This window comes from Ictalurus furcatus, chromosome 13 (assembly GCF_023375685.1).
Source record: "Ictalurus furcatus strain D&B chromosome 13, Billie_1.0, whole genome shotgun sequence".
Classification (NCBI taxonomy): Eukaryota; Metazoa; Chordata; class Actinopteri; order Siluriformes; family Ictaluridae; genus Ictalurus; species Ictalurus furcatus.
The window spans coordinates 7,042,483-7,058,973 of record NC_071267.1 but is presented as its reverse complement, the minus strand read 5'-3'; the positions used below and the strand labels follow the sequence as shown (position 1 = coordinate 7,058,973).

Genomic DNA, 16,491 nt, shown 5'->3' with positions numbered 1-16,491 from the left:
TAGACTTGCATGTGGTAATTGCAGACTTAAGACCATAGTATTCCCAGCGACCACAGCGAAAATGTCCATGTGGAAATTAGGTCCAAAACCATTTCCATGTTACTTCAAGTGGTACCATCCTAAGCAATCTCCAGACTGTACTGCTTGGGGTCATCCTCAGTGGCAGAATGTAGCCTCCAGCTGATGAGAGCTCCATCCAGAGGTAGGGCATCAGGATGGATCAGGCAGGTCCGGAGAGCAGAAAGGGTCAGGATCACTGGCATCTCCATAATATCATGTGTGGCTCGACAAAAGGAGAGAGGGAGAGATTATTAGGTATGTTTACTATCCCGTAATGGATAAGACTGTGTACTTTGCGTAAGTCTATTCATGGTAAGCCTGAATAAACAAATATGTTTTCAGCCTAGACTTAAACACCAGGACGGTGTATTCAGTAGTTCGTACCTACTAAAAGTGGTCCAAGGAAGGACATTCAGGTGAACACAGGGTCATGGATGCCCAAGGCTCAGTGATGTGCGTGAAGGCTAGCCCGTCTGCTCCGATCCCACAGAAGAGCTACTGTAGGACAAACAGTAAAATGGGGTTGCGTAGAGCGCCCATGCTCACTGACCTCTGTCCACCGCTGGAATAAATAACAAAATAAAACTGTAGGGTGGTCAAGACTTGGGGTCGCAGAAACGTCATGTCCAATTTGGGACAAAGCTTGGGAAACCCTGATATACAGAATGGTATTGCGTAATTTCATTGTTAGAGTGTGTTTACATTAGAGGAGGTATAGTATTTGTAGGTAGGTGGCAGCAGCAGCAGCTCATGCCAGGCGTGTTTAGTGTGTGTGTGTGTGTGTGTGTGTGTGTGGGTGGAAGAGCAGGAAAGGTGGATGAGAGGGACAGCAGAGCGATTCGGTTTGAAATCTCTTCAGTCAGTCATGCACTGAATTGTTATTCGGTGTTTGTGTAGCAGGAGTAGCGCCTCGCCACCGTGTCTCAGCGTTATACTGGAGTGTGAGAGTGCAGCAGTGTATATTGCATAACGACGAATGGACGCTAGCTGTAGCATTTAGCTGAGTAATGAGCGAGCTGAAAGCGGAGGACAAGGCGTAAGGCTGTACTCGGGCTCGGTGGTTGCCGTGCGGATGTCGCTGCGGCGCTGCTCGGCTCGGTCCGGCACTCCGGCGGTGCTGGAGCCGGCAGCGGGCAGGGAGCTGTTCGAGGCCTGCCGAAGCGGAGAACTGGAGCGGGTCAAGAAACTACTCACTGCCGAGAATGTGAACAGCAGAGACACCGCGGGCCGCAAGTCCACCCCGCTGCACTTCGCCGCCGGTCAGTGCGAAAACACAGCATACAAACATTATTAGCATTATTAGTACCATAGGAGCTAACATACAGTGACAAGCCGACATTTAACAACTATGGGAACTCGTTTAATATGTTTATCTATCTGTCTGTCTGTCTGTCTGTCTAATTGAGTTGAGTGATTATGTATGTGATTGAATTCCTGAATCTAATTGGTCAGAAGGTGTTGATTTATTTTCTATGATAACAGCTTGGAAAGTAGTTCCGGCTGCGAGCCGAATCACGGGTTTATATTAATGCGCACGTTCTAATATATGAACGTTTCTATAGTAACTAGAGCTCATAGAGCTCCTTTCATAGAGCTCCTGAGTGGCATGACAAGAAAAATGAAAAATCATTGGGCCACGGAAATCGAAGGGGTGACTGATGCTGCGTCCCAATTCGCCTACTATCCGTCCTAAATAGTATCTGAGGTTAGAATGAGCGTGTCCGCAAATCGTAGTATATCGAAATGAGTATCCCAAAGGTACCCGGACGGTCTGTTGTTTTCCAGGTGTGGATCCGTGGACACTTTTTCGTGGGACGCATTTTAGGGCCTGTTTACACCTGGTCACATCATGCGTTTTCTCTGATCGGATAGCTATCGGATTTGTTCAAACGGTTCCATTTACACTTTGCTGCATAATGCGTTTCAGTTAAACGGATATGAATCCGATCTTCTGTTCCCACGCAAAAATGCAAATACACGTTTCTGCTGAACTGAAATGGCAGCAACTGTTATTTTGCTCTATTTGGGTTTGCAAATTCAGTCGAAATTAAAACTAAAATGCTTGCTACAATGCTTACGCAACAAAAGGCAGCACTTATTAAAATGTGCAGCATTTTTTCGCTGTCGGCAGTACTAAACTCTAAAACCCAGCGAGATACCTGGATGAAAGCTTGGAGTCAATGCTGGCGGGAAAATATAGTGCTGGCTTCTGTTACAGAACAAGACTGGCTATCCAGTTTCCGAAAGGTGCGCCGGACCTTCAATTATCTTTGCGTCAGCCTGCAAAGCAATTTAGTGAGGAGGCACACTCCTCATTTCCTACATTTCCGTCAGGCTGTACTCGTCGATAAGTTGTTTTTGCTTCTGGTGCGACTAAAGTGAGTGACGTACTTCCGTTTGGGAGGAAAAAAGCGCTCATGTATGTGGGTTCAATAACCAGATGCATTTAGACTTGTCCAGTTTCATCTGGAACGCGTCTCAGACCACCTCCTGAAGTATTTGAGCGGTTTACACCAGGTCTTTTCATGATCGGATAGCTATCCGATCAGAGAAAACGCATGACGTGTCCAGGTGTAAACAGGCTCTTTTGAGAGGTGTAAATGAAATGTAGAAAAACAAAATCAAGTGAATGGTGAATGAAATTAAATTATATAGTATAAATTCTATCAGGAATTATGAATGAAGAAAAGCTGAAACGCAACGAGGAGTTTGTTTTACGATGACCAGTGTGCGTAACTGGGCAAGGACGTTCTCTTCCGCTTCGTGTTAGTACGTCCCCGTACTTGTACGCTCGTTTGCTACACACTCGAAAGCATGTACTTTTTTTCTTCACAAAAAGAGTACATACTTTTAGCGCATAGTATAAGTAGCCCATATTCAATGGCCATATTCTCTCTCACCTGTGAATTACAGCGACGCTAGGCAGTCTGTGAGATCGATGCATGCAGAAGGGGGAGGATAGCGCTTTCCTCCGAGTGTGTTACGCTGCCCTGTGATGCAGCATGAGCAGCAGCTCGAAGAAAAAAAATGAGGGTAGTAGATTTCGATATTTTTGGCTAACTTAATAAGACACTGTTTAGAAATGACCGTCCGGCATATGTTTGTGAAGTTGCCCTTTGCGTTCCTTTACATCACTGTTTTCAATAATTATATATCTCGTTGCAGCATATATGAAAGAACTACAAAGGACTTTGTTATTATGAGAGATTAGAACTATTATAAAAGATGGAACTAGTTTACCTTCAGTACTGTAACACGTATATGCTATGCCTCATGTGCTGTCCGGATCTTAGGATTTGGCCGTAGAGATGTAGTGAGCTATCTGCTGCAACATGGAGCTAACGTTTATGCACGGGATGATGGTGGCCTCATCTCGCTCCACAACGCCTGCTCGTTTGGCCATGCTGAGGTAGTCAACCTGCTGCTACAGCACGGAGCAGACCCTAACTCCAGAGACAACTGGAACTACACCCCTCTCCATGAGGCAGCTATCAAGGGCAAGATCGACGTCTGCATCGGTAAAATGTGACTCTGTCACTGTAATCAATGCTTCCACGCAACATGCTTAAGACCTAAAGTATGTGGACAAATTTCCTGCCAATTCTGACCCGAGACAGCGCAGATTGTGAATTAATATTATTACATCTTACATACATTATTAATAATAGTGCTGTTATTACAGTATTTTGTCTCCTGACTCAATAATGTTTCAGGAGTCAGGGGCTGGTTTTTAAAATTCAGTATGAAATAATAGTAATGTTACTTACTCTGTAATCTATCGTCTATAAACATTGACTGTATCTATTTTGGGGGAAAAACTTCCCTGTGCATTACATTTTATTTACCTACTGGGATCACGTCATCATTTGTGTCAATACATTTACCTTAAAACTCATTTAAGGTACATAATTGGATATAAAGGATTACTGTTTTCTTTATTTGTTTTCTTTAATTCTTTTTTCTTGTGATACAAAATCGAGGGTCACCGGTTGTGAAAGTGTCAGACATGTTCATGTACAGTTGAGGTCATAAGTTTATGTACGCCTTGCAGAGTATGCAAAATGTTAATCCTTTTTTTTTTTTTTTAAATAAGAGGGATCATAAAAATTGCATTTTGTTTATTTAGTAATGCCAACAGATGTTTACATATAGTCCATTCACTGATGCTCAAGAAGACAACACGATACAGTCAAGAGCCAGGGGGGTGCAAACTTTTGAACAGGGTGATCGGTGTAAATTGTTATTTATATGTTTCCCAGAAGACAAAATAATATCATGTATATATCGTTTCTAAAGGGCAGTACTAAATAAATAAAATAAAAAAAAAGATCTTTAATCTCTCATCCTGTTCTAAAGTTTACACCCCCTGGTTCTTAATGTATCGTGTTGCCTTCTTGCGCATCAGTGAATGTTTGCACTTTTTGTAATAGTCGTGTACGAGTCCCTCAGACGTCCTCAGTGCGAAAAGACGAATCTGAACATCATACAGTCACTGTTGAAAAGGGGTCAAATATGCAGAAGATTCTGGAAAAGAATGGGCAGGACCTGGAGGATTTTTCTGAAGAACAGTGGGCGGTTTAACTGCTCAGGACAAACAAGTGACTCATGAAGAACTCTCACAGAACATAAACACAGTCGTTGATCATCCAGGTAACGACACACGGTATTAAGAATGAAGCGTGTGTAAAATGTTAAACTAGTTCATTTGTGTAAATTCAGTTATTATTGTGTCTTGTGGACCATGTGCAAACATCTCTAATGTGAAATTCTTATTCAGGGCAGAACTAAATAAAAAAACAAAAAAATTTTATGATCCCTCATTATTATTTTTTTAATTATTAACATTTTGCATATTGTGCAAGTCATATGTAAACTTATGAGCACAACTGTAAATACATCTTTTGCTATTTTAGGCTTTTTTGTGCGGATGAGCTGCTTCTTTGAGGGTGTTTTGCCTCTGAGCGGACGAGATTGTGTATTTTCAGCCAGTGTTTCCTGCTTGGCCGTGGTCCGAGGCAGTGTTTCTAATGTCCCCCTTGCATTTTGACAGTTCTGCTGCAGCATGGAGCTGAACCGAGCATCAGAAACACAGACGGGAGGACGGCCCTGGACCTAGCCGAGGCCTCCACTAAGGCAGTCCTGACCGGTGAGCGGATCGTCACTTTGCCGCACACTCCGGCATCACCAGTGTTTTCGGTGTTATTACTTAGGCAATGCCTTCCTAAGTCATAGGACCTAAATACAGTTTCCTCATTCTCACATGTTGCACTTTACACAAGCTAAGCCATTGCCTTTTCTCACACAGGGGAGTACAGAAAAGACGAACTTCTCGAGAGTGCAAGGTACCGTGGCCTCGGCTTGAACGCTTCCTCCAAGCTTTTAGTGATCAATAATCTTTAATGGCGAGAGCAGTAATTACTGTCCCTCCTGACTGTAATGTACTTGACCAGAGTTTTATGTTGCTTCCTCTGCAGGAGTGGAAACGAGGAGAAGCTGATGAGCCTGCTCACTCCTTTGAACGTGAACTGTCACGCCAGTGATGGACGAAAGGTATTTCAAAGCCACGTACATAACTAACAAGGATTTCCTGTTCATTTCAGGTTTTTCAGTAACACGCATAACCCTGTGTGGACACAAGCAAGCAGCAAAGGAAGTATGTGCTTCAAATATGGATAAGGAGGAAACTTGAGACATCTCCTAGGTCAGCCTGATCCGGTGCGGCCTCATGGGCCTTGTTATCTTTAGATAACGTAAAAGGCGCATGAATGATCTAAAGCAGTGGTTCTCAACCAGGGGAGAGATCGGAAGGGGGGTGCAAATTGTTTTCAAGAAAAAAAAAACACAGGCATCATTTGGGTACTCTGTGTATTTTATTTCTTTTCAAATAGAATGTGTATAAATGAAAAACTCTGCATTCTCTCTCCCTCTGCATTTTCTTGTTGCTGGGGAGAGGCGGAGCTTAGCCTGCCTTTTATCTAGCTGTCAGTGCAGACCAGTGTTGCCAACTTGGTGACTTTTCAGACCCCTTTAGCGAATTTTATTTTGCAAAAAAAAAAAAAAAGGACCTAGCAACTTTTTGGACAAACCTTAGTAACTTTCCAAATGTGGCCAGTACTGTCCTGCAAGCGCGAGGTCTTGCTTTCCCGCTGCACTCTCACCTCTCTCTAGGAAACGCCTACTACCGTAACCAGTTTCAGCTCCAATGAAGACCAGAGGCGGGGTTTTTTGTTACAAACCTAGGTAGTTTAGTACAGGAAGTAAATCTGGAATTACTAACGACTCGTTTCAGTTGTTCAGAATCGGTTCCTTCTTTTGGGAGTCAATAACTCCGTTTGTCGTGCGCTTTGATTTTTGAAACTTTGCAGACTTTTTATGTTCACGAATAGCTGTATAACACACTACATGAAAGGTAATATTTGAAAAACCATAATAGGTGCACTTTAAAGTACAAATATACAGTATCTCACAAAAGTGAGTACACCCCCACATTTTTGTAAATATTTGATTATATCTTTTCATGTGACAACACTGAAGAAACGACACTTTGCTACAATGTAAAGTAGTGAGTGTACAGCTTGTGTAACAGTGTAAATTTGCTGTCCCCTCAAAATAACTCAACACACAGCCATTAATGTCTAAACCGCTGGTAACAAAAGTGAGTACACCCCTAAGTGAAAAAGGCCAAATTGGGCCCAAAGTGTCAATATTTTGTGTGGCCACCATTTGTGCCTTAACCCTCTTGGGCATGGAGTTCACCAGAGCTTAACAGGTTGTCACTCGAGTCCTCTTCCACTCCTCCATGACGAAATCACGGAGCTGGTGGATGTTAGAGACCTTGTGCTCCTCCACCTTCCATTTGAGGATGCCCCACAGATGCTCAATAGGGTTTAGGTCTGGAGACATGCTTGGCCAGTCGATCACCTTCACCCTCAGCTTCTTTAGCAAGGCAGTGGTTGTCTTGGAGGTGTGTTTGGGGCTGTTATCATGCTGGAATACTGCCCTGCGGCCCAGTCTCTGCTTCAGTATGTCACAGTACATGTTGGCATTCATGGTTCCCTCAATGAACTGTAGCTCAACAGTGCCAGCAGCACTCATGCAGCCCCAGACCATGACACTCCCACCACCATGCTTGACTGTAGGCAATACACACTTGTCTTTGTACTCCTCACCTGGTTGCCGCCACACACACTTGACACCATCTGAACCAAATAAGTTTATCTTGGTCTCATCAGACCACAGGACATGGTTCCAGTAATCCATGTCCTTAGTCTGCTTGTCTTCAGCAAACTGTTTGCGGGCTTTCTTGTGCATCATCTTTAGAAGAGGCTTCCTTCTGGGACGACAGCCATGAAGACCAATTTGATGCAGTGTGTGGCGTATGGTCTGAGCACTGACAGGCTGACCCCCACCCCTTCAACCTCTGCAGCAATGCTGCCAGCACTCATACGTCTATTTCCCAAAGACAACCTCTGACTATGACGCTGAGCATGTGCACTCAACTTCTTTGGTGGACCATGGCGAGGCCTGTTCTGAGTGGAACCTGTCCTGTTAAACTGCTGTATGGTCTTGGCCACCGTGCTGCAGCTCAGTGTCAGGGTCTTGGCAATCTTCTTATAGCCTAGGCCATCTTTATGTAGAGCAACAATTCTTTTTTCAGATCCTCAGAGAGTTCTTTGCCTTCAGGTGCCATGTTGAACTTCCAGTGACCAGTATGAGGGAGTGTGAGAGCGATGACACCAAATTTAACACACCTGCTCCCCACTTACACCTGAGACCTTGTAACACTAACAAGTCACATGACACCGGGGAGGGAAAATGGCTAATTGGGCCCAATTTGGACATTTTCACTTAGGGGTGTACTCACTTTTGTTGCCAGCGGTTTAGACATTAATGGCTGTGTGTTGAGTTATTTTGAGGGGACAGCAAATTTACACTGTTACACAAGCTGTACACTCACTACTTTACATTGTAGCAAAGTGTCATTTCTTCAGTGTTGTCACATTAAAAGATATCATCAAATATTTACAAAAATGTGAGGGGTGTACTCACTTTTGTGAGATACTGTATGTATAACATTCAGAATAACAGAATATAAGGCATTTCAATAGATATTTTTACTGATTTATTTTCTAATTATATTGTTTGCGGTTCTTCACAGTCAACCCCCCTGCATCTGGCCGCAGGCTACAATCGGGTGAAGACAGTGCAGCTGTTGTTGCAGCATGGCGCTGACGTCCACGCTAAAGACAAAGGGTACTGCAGTGTGTCTCTTAGAGCCAGTACAGTAATCTAGAGCTGACTCTATAGAGCACTATGATAAAACCAGTGTTTCGTTTCCTGTTGTATTTTTCCAGTGATCTGGTGCCTCTCCATAACGCCTGCTCATACGGCCATTACGAGGTGACTGAACTACTCATAAAGGTATGTTTTCACGCAGCAACGAAACACATCAGAGGTCATGTGCAAAAGAAATCGTGAAAGATTTTAAAGGAAAAGAATAGCGAGGTCTACTCCCAAACCTATCACTTATCCAAATTGAATGCACTTCTGTCCATTTTTCTTTTCTTTTCCTCAAGCCAGTTGAAATATTCTTAACTAATATAAATATTTAAGGCCTTTGGATAGTGATGCACTGAAATGAAAATTCTTGCCTGTAAATAAAATTTAGGATGCGCTGGAATTCCATGATCTTTTTTAGCTATACTTTAATGCTGGTTATGCATTTGTGATTTATTTTATTCATGGCTTGGCGTACTAACAGAAACTTTCCTTAATCCTTCATCTTGTTTTCAAGCGATATCTCAAACCCGTAGTGAATGCCTTGAAAAAACATGTTTGCCTTTTATCTCTGTCCGGTCTGGTCCAGTTAGGGACGCACCAATCAATTGTTATCCTGAAATAGTTGCAAAGTTCACATTATGCCAGCGGTTCTTGAACCTTTTGCCAGCAGGGACCCGTTTAACTGTAAAAATAAATAAATAAATTATAATTTCCACAGATCCCCCTCAGTATGGATTTTTTTCATGAACATGATTAAAATAATATTTGAAGAGTTTTATGCTATAACTTTCCACTGAGTGAAAACCTTAGGGCCGAATTCACTTCAGTGCTTGGACCCCTATGTTTAATATCGCTGATATATGACTTTCAAATCATGGACCCCGTGGCTATGCTTCACGGACCGCACTTTTTGAACCACTGCATTATTTTCTACCAGTATAGATAAATATAGAAAAACTATTTCTGCATTGCTCTGATAAACTGCCAAAAATTAAGAAGTCTAGGTTATAGAAATGTTACAGTTTTTTGCGTTGCAGTGTTATCATGTATCATCCGTCGTCTTTTATATGAAGTTCCTATCAGCATGCTCATTTTCTCCCACGTGTCTTGCCTTCAGCATGGTGCGTGCGTTAACGCAACGGATCTGTGGCAGTTCACGCCGCTGCATGAGGCGGCTTCCAAGAACCGCGTGGAGGTGTGTTCGCTCCTGCTGAGCCACGGAGCCGACCCCACCTTCCTGAACTGCCACAACAAGAGCGCCATCGACCTGGCACCTACTGCGCTCCTCAAAGATCGCTTGGCCTGTAAGGTCTAAACGTTGTGCCTTGATTTATTTAACTTTTCTAAATGATTGAAGTGACTTAAGTCTGTTCCTTAAGAAAGTTTGGGACGGAATGATGTTTGATTATTAGATATTATCACCTAAAGCTCAGGAAATGAGTATTGGTGGTAAATGGGCTCTGAGCGTGTCCATGTTTCCTCCAGATGAATTCAGAGGTTACGCACTACTTCAGGCAGCACGTGAGGCCGATCTCTTCCGCCTTAAAAAACACCTCTCGCTGGAGACCATCAACTTCAAACATCCCCAAACCCATGAGACAGCTCTGGTACAGTGCTCTAAAAATTCTTTCACAGGTGCCATTACAGTAGCTGTTTGGGTTTTTTTTTTTTCGTAGCTGTATATCAATATTTATTCATTATTCTCTTGAACTTTTTCAGCGTTTTTAGTGTTACAATTTGGAACTGAAATGGACTTAATTGGGATTATAGACTATATGGTGAAAAGTATGTGGACACCCTACCATCACACCCATATGTGCTTTTTGAACATCCTATTCCAGATGTAATCACCGCTTTGCTGTTATAATAACCCCCACTCTTCTGGGAAGGCTTTTCACTAGATTTTGGAGCGTGGCTGTGGGGATTTGTGCTCGTTCAGCCACGAGAGCATTAGAGAGGTCAGGCACTGATGTTAGGAGAGGAGTCCTGGGGTGCAGTCGGTGTTCCAGTTCATCCCGAAGGTGTTCAGGGGTTTTGAGGTCAGGGCTCTGTGCAGGACACTAGAGTTCTTCCACTCCCAACCTTAACACACCATGCCTTCATGCTGGAACAGGTTTGGGACTCTGTAATACTACAGCAAGCATACAAAGACATCCTATATAATTGTGTGCTTCCAATTTTGTGGAAACAGTTTGGGGAAGAACTACATCTGGGTGCGATGGTCAGGTGTCCACATCGAGTGTATTTCACGAGTCTACACAAAATACCTCATAATATAATCGTTTGTCAGGAATGCCCCATATTTCGTTAGAGAGCATACCTAAACAAGCAGCATCCTGAAGATCAAACCTCTGGGAAAGAAAAAAAAAAAACCACAAGTCTTGATCAACCTGCAGAGTGCCATTACATCCATTATTTAAAAAATATGACTTAACCATGGCACTACCTAGAGGAGACCATGCACCAACATTCAGTGACCAGCTAAAGAGAGAATCAGTCAGAAAAGCTACGAAGAGGCCAAGGGTAATGCTCAACATGATGCTACCACCTCCATGCTTCACTGTGCTGATCATATTCCCAATTAAGTCCATTCCAGTTCCAAAATATGGAAAAGCTCGAATGGGTTAAATAAATGCAAGCTCTGTATCTCAAACTGGATATACTTACCTGTCCTAGATGCTACAACGTCCAGGTTTATGTATATCTGTTTCCCAGCCCTTTAGTAAAATTCTTAAGCAAAAAGCAGCAACAATGATGACGCTTCTCTATGATTTCTGGCAGCACTGCGTGTCCGTGTCACCTTATCCTAAGAGGAAGCAAGTGTGCGAGATTCTGCTGAGGAAGGGCGCCAATATAAACGACAAGACAAAAGAGTGAGTCACACACCTTGTGTTACTGCTTGCAGCTTTACGATGTGCTATCCACACTCATTACCACATATTTTTAGCCAGGCAGATTAAGTAAATAGCTGTTCTGTCGAGTAATGATGTATTGTTGTTCGTATTATTCATCTCACCTCCTAAAACTAGACTCCCAGGTGTTTTCAGTTAATGTCTATAAAATGGTGCCCACATTGTTGTAGTTTAGCTCTTATTCCATTTGTTCCATTAGCGGTCCGAGTTTGATGCTCATACTTCTGACATATTATCATTTACATTATACAGATCAGCTTTTTTTTTCTGATTATAGCTCCTCTGCTAATGCTAATGTGATTTTCAGTGTTATGTTAGTGCCAGTGTGTCTTCTTGTAGATACTACAGTGCTGTGAAATCCATTGATTTCCTGATTTCTTCTGTTTTTGTGTATATCTAATACTAAATCGCTTTAGATATTCAAACGAATTACAACATAAAGGCAACCTGAGTAAACACACAATACAGTTTTATTTTTAAAAATTTTTTTTATTGAAGCAAAAAAAAGTTATCCAACACCTATCCCCCATGTGAAAAACTAATTGCCACCTTAAACTTAAAATCTGGTTATGCCACCTTTAGCAGCAATAACTTCAACCAAACGCTTCTGATAACTAGAGATCAGACTTTCACTTACTTAGGACTAGGATTTACTCTTAAGGCCCTTGCACACTAGAGCTGCAGCAACTAATCGATAAAGTCGATAATAATCGATTATGAAAATCGTTGTCAACGGATCTCGTTATCGATTAGTCGGTCTACGCGTGGCACGGGGTACATTTACTCTTTACGTTACTTATGTTCTGAAAACATGCATCAGAGAGTCAATACTAAAGTTGTGTCCCAAATGACGTACTATACACTTACACTATGCACTATGTACACTACCGTCTAGTGTATGAATTTTAGAAAGGTAATATCGTCTCAAATGGAACACGAGCGAGTTTTTTACTAACAGGAAGTATAAGCCGCTTCCTAGTCGACGGTGCACGACGTCATACTCGCGTAATGTGATGCCGCTCGCTTTAGCAGATACCCAGAGACACAGACAATGACTTTCTTCAGTTTACTGCTTATATATTTAGTTATAAACTTGGTTTATATTATATAATAGTATTTATGCATTATTTTTATGGATGCACAAAAAGCACAGAATTAAACTACAGTACTAAATGAATAATATATATTCTGGTGTGTGTGTGTGTGTGTGTGTATGTATTGGGTTCTTTTCAGTCTTATATAATTGGACAAACAAGTTTTAGTCTGAAGTTTATATTTGTAGCACTTCACAGTTTGTGGATTTTATTTTAAATAAACGAAAAAATGGTACTCAAAGACCCCCCATCCGATTAATCGAGAAAAAATAATCGGCCAACTAATCGATTATGAAAATAGTCCTTATTTGCATCCCTATTTCACAATGAGCTCCTTCGGCTAATTTACGCCTGCACGATACTTGGCACTGACCGAGAGCGCATTTTACGCCTGCGCAATAGTTGGCGCAACCCACTGTTCAGCTGATTGGCCTATCGTCTTTGATGACTGAGAAGAAGAATCACTTAAATGTTGGTGTGTAGCAGCACAAGGCACACAAACTGTTAAGAAGCACAGAAAAAATTAGCTTCTAGAGGACGACAGCAGTGATTGCACATTTGCTGGGAAATCAGCCATCCACTGAGGCACAGACACTTTTAAACTCCCCTGCTGGGCAAGTTGATTGGCAGAATGAACATGTTCGCAATGGTCTGGGGGGTAATTAGCCTACCCAATTTTCTTTTAATGTCTGCAATTACAGCTGCACTTTACTGTTTAATATTGACTTTTAGCATTATTCATTTGTCTTCCTTTGTGTATTCCACAAACCCTTGGCCATTAGCATCCCCTTACTCAAGTACCAATCTTTACAGTAATAGCAAACATCTTTGAAAAAGGCTTGTGTTTGTGTATTAGCCTCTGCTTATCCTAAAGTACAAATTTTCCTATAGAATGTGACATGGTGTCTGGTGTGCGTGTTCGGTGGTAGGGGACAGGAAATTGTCGAGCAAATGGAGGACGGTCTGGATGTCCATACTCAACTTCATGTAAAACCTGATGAAAATGCATACTAATGTCAGCTTCCCTGCATTGCTCTCTGCGTTCCTCTTTTTCTTTTAGCGGAACCCCCAGAAGTACAGAAGCTTTGTTCACTCTCACTGCCATCTTCCACATCACCACCACACTCCTCAGTATTGCTGTGAACACTGTGTAAAATACACACACTAGTTACAACCATGCATCGTGAATGACCATGGCACTCCATAAGTTATCTATGCTATGTTTTGAAAACCCGAGTGCTTGTGTTTCGTATACAGGTTTCAGTGTAGTACTAAGTGCGTTTGTTGTTCAATGTCATGTCAATGTTATACAATTCACGCATATTGTACATTAGTACCATTGTTTATGCCTACGTGGTTCTGTAGAAGTAGCAAGGAACTCCATCATCTTCATAAATTTCCATGGTTTCTTCTTTTTTAGGCAGCCTGCCCACTACGACACTCATCCTGATCTCTTTTTTTCCTCGTGTACGTATCTCGTAGGTTTTTCCATTTGGGTTTAACCTTGTCCGCTGCACAACATACAACAGTAAATTAAGATAAATAAAGTTTGGTACTACACCAGAAACGCAAACTATCTATAATGCTTACGACTTTAATAACGTTAAACTTACCATCAATTCCCATTTTCTCACCAATTCCTTGCCACAGAACTTTTTTTTTAGTCGCTGTGGCTCTTCTCTCTTCCTGAATACTTTTCTTCGGTCTTTAAACTGGTTTTCAAAACAGCTTTCTGTGCTATAGCGCCAACAATCTCGTCCTTTTGTGCAACAGCAGTGATTGCGGGCACGTGATCTAAAGCTCAAATTGAATTGGATGGCGCGTTTCTTCATTGAGCGACAGGGTAAAAATTTATACACTGATCGAAAAAATTAAATCTCGCTTTGTCGTGACGTAATTGATCGCTTGAATAGCTCCATAGGGATCTGTTGTTTCGATTCAAGAGCATCACGACGTTGTACATTCGAGTCGCTTAATCGTGCTCAGTGTGAAAGGCCCTTTATGTTTTGGATCATTGTCTTGCTGCATAATCCAGTTGCGCTTGAGTTTCAGCTTATGGACTGAAGACCGGACATTCTCCTTTAGGATTTTCTGGTTGAGAGCAGAATTCCCTCAATTATTGCAAGTTGCCCAGGCCCTAAAGCAGCAAAGCATCCCCACACCATCACACTTCCACCACAATGCTTGACAGTAGGTATGATGTTCTTTCTGTGGAATTCTGTGTTTGGTTTACACCAGATGTAACAGGACTCCTGTCTTCCAAACAGTTCCACTTTCGACTCATCAGTCCACAGAACATTCTCCCAAAAGGTTTGAGGATCATTAAGGTGTGTTTTGGCAAAATTCAGGTGCACATTAATGTTTTTCTGGGTTAGCAGTGGTTTTCACCTCACCACTCTTCCATGGATGCCATTTTTGCCCAGTGTCTTTCTGATAGTGGAGTCATGAACAGTGACCTTTATTGATGCAAGAGAGGCTTAGGCCTGTAGGTCCTTTGATGTTGTCCTTGGGTCTTTTGTGACTTCCTGGATGAGTAGTTGCTGTGCTCCTGGAGGAATTTTGGAAGGTCGGCCACTTCTGGGAAGGTTCACTACTGTGCTGAGTTTTTCCATTTGGAGATAATGGCTCTCACTGTGGTCCTTTGGCAGCCCAGAGTCTTTGAAATAGCTTTGTAACCCTTCCCAGACTGATGTATTTCAATCACCTTCTTCCTCATCATTTCTGGAATTTCTTTCAGTTTTAGTACAGGGTGTTACTGGATAAGACTTTTTAACCAATTTCATGTTGATGAAAAAGTTCTATTTAAGTGTTGATTTGATTGAACAGGGTTTGCAGTAATCAGGCCTGATTGCGTCTAGTCCAGCTGACTATGGGGGCAAATACATTTTCACACAGGCCCAGGTATTGGATAACTTCTTTGCTTCAATAAACAACATTATCATTTAAGAACTGGATTTTGTGTTTACTCAGCTTGCCTTTGTTTTATCTTAGATTTTGTTTTCATTTCTGAAACTGTAACACAGAAGAAGTCATATTATATTAAACATATTATAATTAGTGGAATAACGAAATTCTAACACTTCTTCACTGGATAACTTGCAGTACCTTCTGTAGAGCAAAACAAAGCCAGAATAAAATGAGAGTCTAATTGGAAAAGGGATAACAGACTTTCCTATTGGCTGTTGTTAAACTGCAGTCTGGTATCTAGCCGAGTGAAAAATTTCACTTCCGAAAATACCCATCTGCCTCGTTAACACTTCTGTTCAGCCTCCTGACGCCGCTGCATCTCGCTGCTGAGAAGTCCCACAATGACATCATTGAACTGTTAGTGAAGCATGAAGCCAAAGTAAGTTATCACACTTCCCTCACCCACGTCGCTGTTTATATTAAAAACAGATGTCAAAGTGGGAAAGCTGAGCTCGGCGTGTGTTGCTGCTCATGTTCAGGTCAATGTGGTGGACAATCAGGGGCAGACGCCACTGCACAGGGCCGCTCAGTGCGGACATCTGCAGAGCTGCAGGCTGCTAATGAGCGCTGGCTCGGACCCGCTCATCACCTCACTGCAGGGCTTCACACCCTCCCAGCTCTCCAACGACTCTATCCAGGACATACTGCAGGGTGAGCAAGCTTACTAGCAGCTTTATATTAACTAATCTGCTAAGCATTAGTCTTTAAAGAACCCTCAGTAAACTGTTGGTATTCTTCACAGCTCTGTCACCTTGTTGTTGTTGTTGTTGTCTTCCATGACCGACCCATTCGGTGTCTGTTGCTCAGTAAACCATTGGTTTCTTTCTTTTTCAGGACATTCCAAATTGTTGTATTGGCTATGCCCAATGTTTGTGCAATGCCTCTGATTGATTTTCCTTCTTCTTTTTCTCAGCTTCAAAATGGCTTACTTTTCTCCCATAGACAGCTCTCTGGTCTTCATGTTGGTTTATCCTTTTTAACAACAAATGCAGTCTTGACAGGTGAAACTGAAGGCTAAAACCAAGAGTAGATTTTCAGAGTTATTTATTGTTTAAACCAGAGGTTCTCAACCCTTTGTAACTAACCCCAAACCCCCCCCCCCCAAGGCTCCCCTATCACGTGTCACGCCCCCCCAATATTGGAGGACACCAGGCATAATGATGATCTATTCTATATAA

The 16,491-nt window shown here is 42.2% G+C and overlaps 1 protein-coding gene across 3 annotated transcripts in view; it reads left to right on the top strand.

Moving 5' to 3' along the window:
* Window positions 1–1,018: 1,018 nt before the first annotated feature.
* The window catches only part of LOC128616698 (poly [ADP-ribose] polymerase tankyrase-2-like), a 40,864-nt gene continuing 25,391 nt past the window's right edge, over window positions 1,019–16,491 (top strand). For all 3 annotated transcript variants that reach the window (XM_053639448.1, XM_053639449.1, XM_053639445.1), the window contains exons 1-12: window positions 1,019–1,319; window positions 3,354–3,578; window positions 5,111–5,206; window positions 5,366–5,402; window positions 5,535–5,610; window positions 8,219–8,313; window positions 8,415–8,481; window positions 9,458–9,644; window positions 9,826–9,947; window positions 11,122–11,213; window positions 15,614–15,692; window positions 15,793–15,964. In XM_053639448.1, coding sequence (XP_053495423.1) covers window positions 1,133–1,319; window positions 3,354–3,578; window positions 5,111–5,206; window positions 5,366–5,402; window positions 5,535–5,610; window positions 8,219–8,313; window positions 8,415–8,481; window positions 9,458–9,644; window positions 9,826–9,947; window positions 11,122–11,213; window positions 15,614–15,692; window positions 15,793–15,964 — 1,435 coding nt within the window. In that variant the 5' untranslated portion in view covers window positions 1,019–1,132. The remainder of the gene's footprint in view (window positions 1,320–3,353; window positions 3,579–5,110; window positions 5,207–5,365; window positions 5,403–5,534; window positions 5,611–8,218; window positions 8,314–8,414; window positions 8,482–9,457; window positions 9,645–9,825; window positions 9,948–11,121; window positions 11,214–15,613; window positions 15,693–15,792; window positions 15,965–16,491) is intronic.